The sequence below is a fragment of the Hibiscus syriacus genome, unplaced genomic scaffold, assembly GCF_006381635.1.
Source record: "Hibiscus syriacus cultivar Baekdansim isolate YM2019G1 unplaced genomic scaffold, ASM638163v2 tig00110694_pilon, whole genome shotgun sequence".
NCBI lineage: Eukaryota > Viridiplantae > Streptophyta > Magnoliopsida > Malvales > Malvaceae > Hibiscus > Hibiscus syriacus.
In genome coordinates, this window is record NW_024062828.1 from 1644555 (window position 1) to 1658771 (window position 14217).

The 14217-nt window shown below is 30.7% G+C and overlaps 1 protein-coding gene and 2 pseudogenes across 1 annotated transcript; all 3 read right to left on the bottom strand.

Annotated features, from left to right (window-relative positions):
• Nucleotides 1–225: 225 nt before the first annotated feature.
• Nucleotides 226–3381, bottom strand: LOC120138575 (annotated as a pseudogene).
• A 2502-nt stretch (nt 3382–5883) lies between these two features.
• On the bottom strand, nt 5884–8236 carry LOC120138479 (protein ESKIMO 1-like). The gene is made up of 5 exons (XM_039153931.1): nt 7593–8236; nt 7337–7508; nt 6930–7129; nt 6694–6852; nt 5884–6544 (listed from the first exon to the last, which is right to left on the bottom strand). The coding sequence occupies exons 1-5, from the start codon at nt 8174–8176 to the stop codon at nt 6196–6198; spliced, it is 1464 nt and encodes a 487-aa protein (XP_039009862.1). The 5' UTR covers nt 8177–8236; the 3' UTR covers nt 5884–6195.
• A 5710-nt stretch (nt 8237–13946) lies between these two features.
• Nucleotides 13947–14217, bottom strand: part of LOC120138576 — a 36967-nt pseudogene continuing 36696 nt past the window's right edge.

Here is a 14217-nt window from a genome sequence, read left to right on the forward strand (position 1 = left end):
ATTTGTAATAATAATAATAATAATAATAAATAAAATAATAATAACAATAAATAAATAAATAAAATGGGTAAAAAAATTAGTATCTTCACACTCTTTTAATTTACTTTTTACATACAATTTGAATATTTATATACTAGAGATTAATAATAAAAATTATAAAGTAAATGCAAAGTAAGCATTTTTATAGTAAATAGAAATTTTGGAAAGAAGAAGATAATGTCTCAATCATGTAGGAGACTTGAGGGACTCAACTTGTGATTTACCCTTTGGACCTTTTAATCTGATGAAAAGTCTATATTCATCAAATGTCATTGGTGAGTACAAGGCAGGTTTATATGTTGAAACCAACTCTTCCATTGGTTTAATGGGTATATCACTATTTGGATTGAAAAGAAGGCCAATGATACTCTTTCCATGCTTGAATTTACTATCACTCTGTACTCTACACGCTTGTAATTTTCATTACTTATCACCTGAATCAATTTTTCAATATAATTTAAAAAATAGAAATCACCACTTATAAAGAGAATGAAAAAATAAATAAAAATAGATGTAAATATATGTTTTATTCGTTTATAATTCATTTATTTTCATTCATTCAACGATTTTAAATATATGTAAAACTATGTTCACTCATTCAATAATCCTACATATGTGTAAAATTATTTTCACTCATCTAAAGGTCCTAAATCTGTGTAAAACCGAAAAAATTTTACATTGTGTAATAGGATCCTATCTATTTTAAAATATATGAAAAATGTATTAACCCATAACTTCATTTACAAAATTTTAAGGGTAAAGTACACAATGATCCTTCGACTATTAAAAGTTACAAAATGATCCTCTGACTATAAGATGTTTTTTTAGTCTCCCGACTATTAAATGTTACAAAATAGTCACTCGATTATTCATATATTCCAAACTCGTCCTTCTCCGTTGAAAAATTGAAGAAAATCTGAGTTGGATGTTAACCTGCTGACTGAGATATGATAAATTTGATCTCATAATCTCAAACGACTATCAATCTCAGTCAACATGTTAACGTCCAACTCAGATGATTGTTAATTTTTTAATGGAAAAGGACGAGTTTGGAATATAATGAATAGTCGGGTGATCATTTTGTAACTTTTAATAGTTGAAAAACTCAACAAAACAACGCCCTATAGTTGGATGATCATTTTGTAACTTTTAATAGTCGGGTGACTGAAGAAAACAATATCCTATGATCGAGGGACCATTATGTACTTTACTCAAATTTTAAAACTTCACAATAAATGTGACAATTATATTAATTATTTATCAACTAAAGGAGACTTGATTAAACAAATGGAACAACTATTTTAGGTTGGAAGTTATTGTTTGGTGAAGGCTATGTCATTATCAATGTAATAATTATTATCATATTTTCTATTGTTGATGATGTTAATTATAGTTGAACTTGTGTATTATTTTAAGTAACTATAGTTAAATTGCTGGGTGTTTTAAAATGACAAATAAAACAAAAACATAAATATTATAATTTTTATAACACGTGGACATATAAAATAAAAATGAATGAATCTAACACCCATAATGATTTGAAGTGTGTTATTTCAAACATCTTATTTCATAAACCTTAAAACTAGTATGTTCATCTACTTTCTTATCTTTGAAAAGTTTAAAATAATAAAAAAATTATTTTATGGTAAATTACAAATTTCATCTTTAAACTTTATTTTCTCTCCTATTTTGCTGACTGAACTTTAAAAGTTTTTAATTTCTTCATTAAATTTAATACATTGGGGTTTTTTAGTTACTCCGTCGTTAAATAGTTAACAACATTAAAATGACGTCGTTTAACAAAAACACCAAAATGAACGTCGTTTTGTCTCTATATAACAACCCATTTAAACGACGTTAGTTAGAAAACGGTTGAGTGACCAAAAAAAATGTATTAAGTTTAGTGAGGAAATTGAAAAGATTTAAAGTACAATGAATGAAATAGGAGAGAGAGTAAAGTTCAATTACCAAATTTGTAATTTACCCATTGTTCTATAATGTTTCAAGAAGCTTACATTGTATGACATTAGTTGGCTAAAAAAACAGTGTAACACTAGATCATGATATTAGTGGTTCATGTTTAATCTTCTATTCAAAAAGATAAAAGTTAGAAATCAATTTGTCAAAAAAAATGTGATATAAGTTAGAATGACATAATATAAAAAGTAGTTGTACTATGTATCAGAAAAAGTTCACCTGAATTTGATCACCGATGTTGACGATAAACGCATGTGGAATAGGCTTAACGGTAATCCATTTTCGATCTTTTCGAACTTGAAGACCGGGGACTTGGTGGTCCGGCAAGAGAAGGGTTAAGCGACCGGGGTCCGAGTGAGATGACAAGCCGAGAGTCAAGTCAGGCTGTGGACATTTGGGATAAAAGTTAACCCTTAGACATGACCCAAAGTTCTCCCCACCAAATGCATCTTGGAGTTCATCCTCTTTTAACCCAAGGTTTACGGACAAAACCTTCATTATTCTCCCACATAACCTCACCAATTCCTTCCCATATTCCTCAATCACTTCCCTACATTGATATGAATTGACTTCAAATAATAAAATCCAAAATCATGTTTGGTGAAATAATTGATATTGTAATGAATAATGATAAGAAGCCGGCAAAGGTTTGAGACATTTTATACTGTTGAATTATGACATGCATTGACTAATTTGCAGTGCAGCCGCTGAATAAGCCAAATCAAAAAGCTTGTATTAATCCAAAAGAACAGTTAACCCAATGAAAAACTACTAATTTTAGCAATCAAATTTCATTTAAAATTTTGTTTAAATACCAAAAAGAAAAGAAAAATCTTTTTCTAAATTACTGTAATTGTTACCTGCAAGAATCTGGTGATGCAGGCCATTTGTTATAGTCTTTGAGAGTTAATGGGAGATAGTGAAGATAATAATAGTCACTCCAACAAGAATTGCACCTTTTACAGTCCCTAATCTGCTTCCATAACCTTCATAAGTCTTGGGTGAGTTAGCATAAGCTTGTTTAATGTCCATAGGTAAATGGAAAAAGCTGCGCCAAGTCTCTCGTGCTTGATCCATTAATCCAGGGCAGACACCATGGTTAACAACCTGAAAAAAAACCCACTCCCGACAGGCCGATGAAATTTGATCCAGTGTCGTTTGAGGAAGGTTGTTTCCGTCTTCCGACAAGCCTGTAAGATCGATTACCGGAATATTCACATCGTCGTCGACATTAGGGTCTTCGTCGTTTAACGAAGGTCTATCAGAAGCAGGCTTGATGTATCTATCCGGAATGCTTTGTAAGCCACTTTCGGACAAGGATTGGACTCGGATCACTGGTTCAGGCCACTCCTGTAAATTGTTCATGGCGAGACAGAACACAAAGACAACTTGTTGGTTGATCTTGTAAGAGAAGTTATACGATGAAACCAAGGATTTTATGAGAAGTGGAGGGTATCGAAATGAAGTGGAATAGAACGTGAAAGAAATGAGGAATTTAAATAAAGAAAAGGTGATTTGTAGGGGGTGGGTCAGATGGGGATGATTGAGAGACATGTAAAATAAGTGAGACAATGTGGCCTTTCAGTACATTAAAAATATAGATTTTACATCATTATAAGGCCAACGTGCCACCTACTTACAGGATCAAATCGGCTGCTATTCTTAATTCTTTTCAAAAAATTTATATTTGTACTTAATGGTTTAGGACAGTTTTTTTATTTTTTTTAATAGAAATGAGTCTAATATTTAAGCGAAATTATAAACGAATATCAGGGGCCTCTGTCGCATCCTAATTTAAGATTTTGTGTATATTCGTAAGATTGGTGTCACAGATTTTATGTTCACCATTGACACCACCATCGAGTTTTACTAGAAAATTAGCAATCATATTTGCTTTCCGTCGAATGAGCTTGAAATCAACTTGCCAAACACTATCAATGAAATCAACGATTCCACGTTTCAAAGCGATTGGACTGTCATAGGAGGCCAACGTTTCCAGATCAAACGCATCAACGTTATCAACCTGCAAAATTAAACATCGAAAACCCTTATCCCATGCCAATTTCAAACCGTCTAGCATCCCCCAAAGCTTTGTCTGCATTACAGAAGACATACCCAATTGTCGATTAAACCCTACAATGAAGTTGCCATTGTGATCTCGTAATACACCACCCGTTGAACTTCCATTTCTCATGCCTACAGGACAGATTTTCGTTGTTTTGATTGTGTACTAATATGATTTTAATGTTACAAATATGTTCATGTACGATACTTGACCATATAAATAGGAGTTGATTCGGTAGATTAGTTATGAAAGTTTAAGCTCAGTTTTGTACTCATCTATGACAAGGATCGATCTCTAATAGTATTGGATCGATCTAATGGCTACCGTATTCAAAAGGATATATCACTTTTTAAAAAAGATTAGTCCCTTGGGAAAAAAATCGATCCCTTGAGTTTTAGATTTGTGAGAACTCTCTAAGTTTCATTTTTAATTTTCTAAAGCTATTTTTAACCTGACTTTTAAAAGAGTAGTGTTTTATAAAATGATTCCTAAATTTTAGATTTGAAATTAATGATGAATTCTAATTTGATTTGAGTTGATATTTATAAAGTATGTTTTTATGAATATAATTGCACGTCTGAATTGAAAATTTAAGAAATACATGTTAATCTTGAAATTAACTAATAGTTTACAATATGATCCCTAAAATATCTTGTTTATGTAATTGAAGCCTGATTTGATGTTCGTTTGAGTTGAAATTTTGCATGTCACCTATAACCATGTTTAATTGAAAAATGATAGTTTAATATTTAATTTTTTGCATGTTTCTGTATGATGTATGTGAAAAGATAAAAATATCCTTAAGCATGTAACTTGATTTAGTGAAACTTTTGTATGTTCTAAGCTTGCTCTCAGGTAAGTAGTATTTTATGATCTTCCGGTCTAATGAAGCTATTTGGTAGTGTTCATGCATCGGTAGAAATTTCTAGTAGTGAATCTGTACCGGGTCACTCTAGTGATTAATGTGAAATTTAATATCAGGGTTAGACTATCCCGGCCGAATATAAGGTGTTATATTCGATGGTACCAGAACTAGTCAAATTTTGCAACACTCTAACTGTTAAGTTTCTGAAAGTGGAACCGAATAATTGAAGACTTTGATATTGTATTAATTGTATGTTGTATGTTGGTGTAGGATCGAGTGCACTACCTGTATTTTTTTTTTTTTTTTGAAAATTACTACAATCATATTCAAATTTAAAGATTAGTTTATCCTCAAGGATATGAAGTCTCATTCATGAGCATGGCCCCTAAGTTAAATTCTCACAATATAAAAATAAGTTCACATATTACTAATTAATAATTTAGAGAGACTTAATTGATAGAACTAAAAGAAAGTATGATTAATTTAGAAATTAAATGCAAATTTAAGGACTAATCAAAAGTACTATGAGCTAAGGAGGACTGAAAGTGTAATTCCCTCAAAATCTTAAAAAACTTGGTCGAGTTCCAGGGTTGGATCCGTTTGTTAGTTGGGAAAAATTAAGAACAGTGTCTTATCATTTAACCCAAAATTAAATTGTCACAGCAATGTTGATTCAGATTAAGTCAAAATTCAGAATCTAATTACACTTTAACCTAGTCAAATTGTAAGCTAAAAATCATTGAGTGAAACCAATGATAAAAACGATTATTCTCCTTAAAGGTTATGGGTTCGAGCAGTGACATCTGCATGACGTGTGAACGTTATCAATGGCTAAAAAAATTCTAAACAGACGTAATCACCTTAGATTATTAAAAAAAAAATTGTAAACAATCCAATTAAATCTGCATTAAAAAATTGGACATTACAAATTGTGTTTGTATAGACCTTTTTCCCTAAAAGTTTCCAACATATGCATAATATAAATTTTGTTCGTTGGCAATTAGGCCATATGTTTGCTGAGCAAGTAAATGAAAAACTTGGCATTCTTGGGCTCCCACCTCAGCGCCCCCTTAAAATCATCAACAATGGAAAAACCCCCCAAGAAGAAAAACTATTTTGATGTTCGCATCCCCTATCAAATCAAATGTTGAAAGACAAAGTTTACTAGAAAATCAAATGAGTTAACGGAGCCATCCCCCCCATATTAAAGACAAAAAAAAATGAAAATTGTGAATTTTCGGGTTACTTGTCACGAACGAGCAATAATACGTGTATAAAGGAATTCGTTCCACGTGTCGGGTAACCCGGGAAGACACCAATGGATACAATCAGCATATGTAGCCGGGTCAGCCTGTTGTTCTGGAGTTAACATTTTGCCTTGGCGGATAGTATGGACTGAAGTATGTGCATCTTTTCTGTACTCCGAAAGTTTCGTAATGTTAATCAAATGGACCGGAACTTTCATGTTTTGAATAATTTCGCTTGCAACGACGAATAGCCTACGATCGGTGCCCACATATAGGTACGCTGACTGGTTCAGAATCGGTGTTTTCTCTAAAGCACATTTGATACCACCTGGGTTGTTCCAATCCGTGCTACTGCAATACATAAATATGTACGTTTCAATCAAAGAGGAACAGTTTGGTCTATTTATTATTAGTTGAGATGAGAGCTTATAGGCCCACTGTAAACCACTTGGAATATTTATGGAAATAGAAACTTGGAGAAAAAGCAAGTGGTTCATTACTTGATATGAAGGGGAGACATGCTGCTGAAGAAAACCATGGTTCGATTTGGATCTACGTTTTTATCAACCCATTGAGACCATGTAGTTAATACTCTATTATATGCTGTTGGCCTGTCGATCTCATCGTATTCTGTATCGCCTCGATCGAACGATCCTCGTCTGTTACATTCGAGTGCAGGATCAGTTTTCCAAAAGATTATGATGCAATCAAATACAAATTTTTTTATGTGACATACAAGATTTTCATGTTGACAGTGTTCATCCACCAAATATACGTGTTGAACACCAAATAATCGACATCTTTCCAGTTCTTGCCGTGTTCTTCGATCGATTCGGGCATTATTATACGATTCAAGATGCTGTGCATGTCTGGGTCGTCTGAATTCGATCTCACCAGGAATGGTGCCCAATAGAACTCCACTGTCGCATTGTAATCCTTCGAACAAGCATACAATCGTTATTTCGTAAGTTTTTTTCTATGATATTGATGTTACAGTTTATATGTACTTGCCACACAATGTAACATATCGATTTTTCGTAAGTTCTTCTCTACAATATTGATGTTGCTGTCTATATGTACTGATACCATGCATGAACTTCGATTAAACTAAACAAATTGTAAGGCAGATTATGATCAAATTACCTCAATTGTAAACACTGCGAAAGACCCTGATTTTTTCCAGGTCTTCCTTCCAGGGGGAACAACTGATTGAACCAGACAAACCATGGATTCCCATTGATTCCTGTTCAATGAATCTCCAACGAACAGAAGCCTTTTGTTCCTCAGCTTCTCAAGCAATAATCTTGGTTTGTACCTTATAACAAAGGAAAAAGAATGTAAGAATCGTATAGAAAAGTTAATAAGGATCCAATTTAAGAACTCAAAAGGATGCTCTTACTTTGGTAAATTACAATCTCTAGGCTGCCATTTCCAGTTCTGATACAAAGAATCTTTCCTTCCGTTTCTGATGCAAGTTACTTGTGCCGTAAGAAACTCACATTCATCTTCTTTGTATAAAGGATGTGTTTTATTGTCGAAAACCCATTCCCCATCGAAGAGATCACAGCTTTCTGGAGGCAATTCGACATCTTCATCATCTTCTTCAATCACTGGTAGCTCAATCTTTTCTACTTCTTCTTGTTCTTCTTCATCTTCTTTATTTTTCAGAACTATGGATTTCTTCAAATCTTGATCAGATTCCTTTGTAGTTGTTTCCTCTTCACTTGTGTTCAATGAAACCACATTTTCTTTCTCCTTGATTGATTCGTGAACATGGTTTTCTCGTTTGGACTGTACATCAAGGATTTCACTATCTTTAGGCCTTGAAAATGGGAACTCAGCTATGGATTTCACGTCCTCATTGTACATAAAAACCCCAAACAAAAACACAGAGAAAACTACAACGAATATGGGAAGATTGTTATTTTTGCGGTGCTTCATGATTCCCGTTTCGGTGAAGATCTTACGACGAGTTGGCTGCATGACGAAGAATATTTGGTTTGAACAGAGAAAGAGAAAGGGATGAGAAAATATAGAGTAGAAAGAAAATTGAGCAAATCATCTGTTTGGAGAGAGAGAGAGAAAATATAAGCAATGGGTTTACTGTGTTTGTTTAATTAAAGTTTGGTGAGAAGGGCTTTCTTGTAGAAGCAGTGTAAGATTTCTGCTGAGGGAGAGTTGTCTTTCTCAATTCTATTTTCCTTTATATATAAACAAATATCAATATTAGGAAAGATAACAAATCAAGTGATTTTAGCGATTAAGAGATTATTGTTCCTTTTTTAAGTTTTAAGTTTGAGAATAACGTCTATAAGAATATATGAACATTCATTATCAAATGATTGAGAATATTTCGAACAGAAATTACTGTGTACGAACAATTTGTCCGAATAAGAAAAGTGGAGTGATTTCAAAGCTTATTGAAGATGGTCTTAATCTACCTAAGATTGGGACATTAATTTGGTGGGTAATAGTAGACCCCATCTTGTTTAGATTCTAATATTGAAACTTCATCTTATACCATTTTTCATCATACATTTCCTTAAAAGTTTAATTCTGAAACCATTTGCTCAATATGAAAAATGATAATTCATGTGGATTGTTCATATATAACTATTAGATGCAAATATATTTATCTTTAAATAATTAATATTAAAAGAATTAAAAATTATATTTCATATCTATAAGAATATATATTCATAAATATAAAAATGTGAGATTTATTAATTGTCCGAGTAGTCAAGGATGCTCATGTTGTTAAGGAATTTATTATTATCTCTTGATATTTCGGATTCGAGTACCGTATTTGTAGGAATATTAATGTTTATTGTCAAATGATTGAAAAATCTTTAAATAGTTACTATGTACTTTATATTCACTCTATATTTATACTAAAACATAATACGTTTCTATTTATAAAAATTTTGTAATTTTACGTTTGTGGATGGAGCAAACTGGATTGGGAGGGTTGCCATCACCTCTGCATTACTTGATCTGGATGAGATTGGATACCAATTATTAACTCAAAAATATATATTGTAATTTGATAAAAAAAATTCTTCCATGTATCAGCTATAAATTAATAAAATTATATCTAATCAAGTTTGTTATTTGGTGGAGTTACCCTAAAAAACATAAAATTTTCGGAATGTTATGTTAGGCTGATTTCATTTGGACAACACATAAAGCAAAGAAAAAAAAAATCTAAACAATAATTTATATTTTTAATTAAAAATGAAAATTATTTGGTGTATTGTCAGAAAAAAATGATAATAAAAAAAATTCACCAAATCATCCTTTCAAATGTCAATGTTTTAGTCGGTGAAATGTTAAAACTCTCTAAATCGTCATTATTATTTAAATCGTCATTATTATTTAACCACTTCCACATACCAAAAAAAACACTGTACATATATATTTACACATTTTTTTCATTAAAGTATTAATGAATGATAAAATGTAAAGAATTTTTTTCTTTTATAAATTTGGGGTGAATACAAGATAGTATATGTTTAAAAGCTCTCAATCCTTTGACAATAGATATTTATATCCCTACATACGTAATGCTCGAACTCGATACCTCAAAGGATAATAACAAAATTAAAATATGTATATAAAATATGTTAAAATCCTATAAATATTTATATAAAACATGCTTTATATAATTATTTAAGGTAAAATACACAAATGATCCATTAACTATAAGATATTACTTTATTGAGTTTCTCAACTATTAAAAGTTACAAAACGATCCCCAACTATAGGGAGTTGCTTTGTTGAGTTCCTCGACTGTTAAAAGTTACAAAATGGTCACTCGACTATTCATTATGTTTCAAACTAGTCCTTTTTCATTAAAAAATTAATGACAGTCTGAGCTGGACGTTAACATGCTAACTGATATATGATAAAATATGATCTCATAATCTCAAACAACTATCATATCTCAGTCAGTATATTAACGTTATGCTCAAACGACCATTAATTTCTTAACGGAAAAAGATGAGTTTGGAACATAATAAATAGTCGGATGACCATTTTGTAACTTTTAACAGTCGATGACTCAATAAAGCAATATCCTATAGTTAGGGGACTATTTGTGTACTTTACCCAAATATTTATATGATTTTAACAACGAAATTGGGTGAGGGACCTCATGAATAACAAAAATCATATTTGCTTGACATGTGAAGTTTCTAAGATCACTTACTTTTTAGTGGTAGTTTGAAGGGTGAGCTATCACTTTTATTTGAAGTCAAGCCAAGCCAAGCCAACTATACTGACTACTCACTATGACATAAAATACCTTACAAATAAAGAAACAGATTTGTGCACCATCTTCACGCCTTGTACGTATGTAAGTGCATACACATTGATATAAAGTATAAAATTTTATATGATTAAAGTCATTTGTAGGATGTTATAACACCCAAAATAATTTATTTATAACCTTCTTCTATATCACAATTAAAAAATATATTTAAATAAAATTTATAATTAAGACTTGGTTCTTTAAATGTCGATTTTGTCTTAACATCATGAAGTATATAGAAAGGCAAAACATAAGAAATTTGATGAGCTATTAACAAACATAGTAATGATTGCAGAAAAATAACAACTACAACATTCATTGCATTTAATTAAAAAGAAAAGAGAGTATAATTTCGACTTCTAAGCCCCTAACTACCCAGTCATTCCTTGATCTTCTAGGACAAGATTTCCTAGAACCTGTAGTTCCGGAACATCAAATAGTACATGGAATAACCAACGAAATGAATGTTACTGACTAATACATTGATGAACCACCATACTAGACTAGGTGGTACACATTTGATTATGATCGAAACAATAAGTGGATGTTGTTAACCACATCATAATTAAACCAACGAAATTATCAACTCGATTACGATTGAACCACTAGATACTTCCTCCTTCACATCTTAATCCATACGACAGGGCATGATGTGCTTATACTAAAGGCAACGGTGCAAGACATGCAATACATATATCATACACATTCTGTTTAATTAAATGTATCAATTATTGATATTCTTAGAAGTCAAAGATTTAAACTTTGATCGTAATTATTTTAAATATTTTAAACAGTCATATTTTATAAAATATATATTTAAAAACTACTTGATGTAAGGATTTTAAAATCTATCTTTTTCAATAATAAATTTTAAATAATAATGAGTCAAAATAAAAAAAATTGACTAAAAAGTCAACAGTTAACAGATTTAATGGGACAAAGAGAATAATATCTTTGGGAACACAAATTAATACAAACATTTGCAGTGACAAAAAAATGTTGTTCCAGTGATTAAAAAATAATACATTAACATGTCTAATAACCAATCGAAGAATTATACAATTTAAAAAATAAAGTTCAATAACATAGACAAAAATATATACGGATTCAGATATGTTAACTTAGCAATGATTAACGATTAATTGGACTTGTGATTATCAAATTAATTAATTGAAGTAATATTATTAATTAAAAGTATTAATCAATTGTAGCACAATAAGATAATCAAACTATCTCAAATCACGAAATAAGGCATATCCTCTATTAACAATTGAACATGATTTGGTCAAAAATTTATGATTCATCAATTGTTTAGATGCATGAGTTAGTGTTTAGATGGGAGTTCTGCGTTAACCTTCAAACAAATAATACTCAAAATTATTAACTAATTAAAAAATAGTCTTTAAGAGTCATATTAATACTAAAATTTGGGGCATAAAATCAAGTTTGACATTTGGGTGAACTAGTCAAACAAATCAAATAAGTCAAAATTAATGGTTTGGTCAAATCAATGATAGTCAACGATAGTTAACAAGAAAGTCAATAGAAGATTCAATTGGTTAACAAAGTTAATGAATCAAATTATGGGTCAGGTCAAATATTTGAGTTGATTTACGACTCAAATCTATTTGAACGGATTAGATTTAGATCAAAATACGAGTCACAGATCAAATCGATTCAAGTCAGATAGTTTAGACGAGAATGGTCTAGATCGTCGAGTACATATACGGGCTGAACATAGTGGGCTAAGTTTATACTTGGGCCATACAATCTAGTTCAGGGTTGGGTTAAAATACAATTGGGTTAAAGCTTTGGATTAGTTATGTTTGGGCTAAGGTAGTAACTATGCATGGGTTCAGGTGCAGGCATATTGGGTAGCTTGAACATAGGGTTGGTGATTTGAGTCAACTAGATGGGTTAGACAAGCTTTTTTATTATTATTTATTATTATTATTTATTTGGGGTAGATATAAGATAGACCTATATATTAGAAAGACTCGTTATTCTTGATATTATTTTATTACAATATTATTCTTCCATATACTTCTATATTGCATTTTCAGAATTATAGCTTTAGTTTTACTCACGCTTTTATTATTTATTATTTATTATTTTATATTAATTTTTTTTTGAATTAATCACGGGTATTTGATCTATTGACCGATTAATTTAAATCGGGTACTACAGAGGCGAGGGCGACTCTCCCAATCAAGTTTTCTCCATTCGCAAATTTCAGGATTCGAACCCCCGACATTGCTTAAGGGACCTAATACCTCATCCTACTAGACCAACTAGTTGTTGGTAGATTGTTACACAAAATTTTGGATATTTAAATTATCAGATTATTTATTATAAATATTCTACAAGATAATTATGGAATTATTTTTGGACATATACTAATAGTAATGAGATGAGTCTACAGTACTTGTCGCATACGACAACACATCACTAAGCGATATACTGAAACATACCACTAATAAAATTGTTTTTATTACATACATATTAAAAAAATACAATGATTTATTTAAAATTAACCATTTATTAAAATTTGAATTTAATTTTAATGGAATTATAATTAAAATTATGATTTTTATTAAAAATAATAATTAATTTAATAAGTTAAATTGGTTTAGAATAAAATATCCAACATATATAAATTTAGGGTTCATCTAAGTAAACCAGCAACCACCATCATCCATTGACGGCCACATAATTTCACCGAAAAAATATTTTATGCAATATTCACTACTTCTTTTGAATGGATAAAACTAAATTCTTCACATCCTCTGCCTCTCTAACATCACACTGAGTACCCTGTGAATTAGATTTGTTCATAGCAGTGTTAAGCTTAAATCAGAAAAATTATGCGTTAAAAATGAAGTGAAAAGCACGTAAGAAGAATCGGGAAGCCATAAAAACATGTCATAGCATATGCACCTCCATTACTTTTCTCTAGGACTCTAACAGTAGGTCATATCAAATAGTTGGAAGTTATTTTTAAACAAATATTACATTGTATTTACCATAGATTAATAAAAAAAATCAATGACAAGATAAAAAAATAATTATATAATGATATTTATTTAAGAATATTGTTTTATCTTTTTCAATACGATCTTATTTTATAAACTGTTAATAAAATTCAATAAATTAAAAACTAATATTTTAACGAATTATTTTATGAAATACCAAAATGAAAATCATTTGATGATAAAGAGTAAGAGATGTGAATTGTTTGTTTTTTTTAATGCCGTTTTAATAAAAAAGAGAGAACTATGCATAAGATACTTTAAAGTTTTAGATCCATTTAATTTAGTCTCTGTAGCTGGTTTTAAGATCCCAAATCTCCTGAGTATGCATCTTCGTCTTCTCTGATCAAAGTGATTACCTTTCTCGTAACATTCTTGCAAATCTGATATTGATTTTCCAAAGTTTACATTTTCGTCAAGTCTGGTGTATGATAAGTGTATATAGCAACTCATTCCATGTATCAGGCAATCCAGGCAGACACCAATGCAAACAATCTGCATAACTTTCCGGAGCAGCTTTTTGTTTTTCAGTAAGCAACTTTCCACCCGAAGCCGTATATGTAACCCCTAAATCTGGCCTATGCGTTACGACCAGATCTAGTGGTTTACTATAAAAATTTTTCAAAATATTTTTCGATAACTTAAAATTCAAATTATAATTAAACATCTTTAATAATGTAATTAAT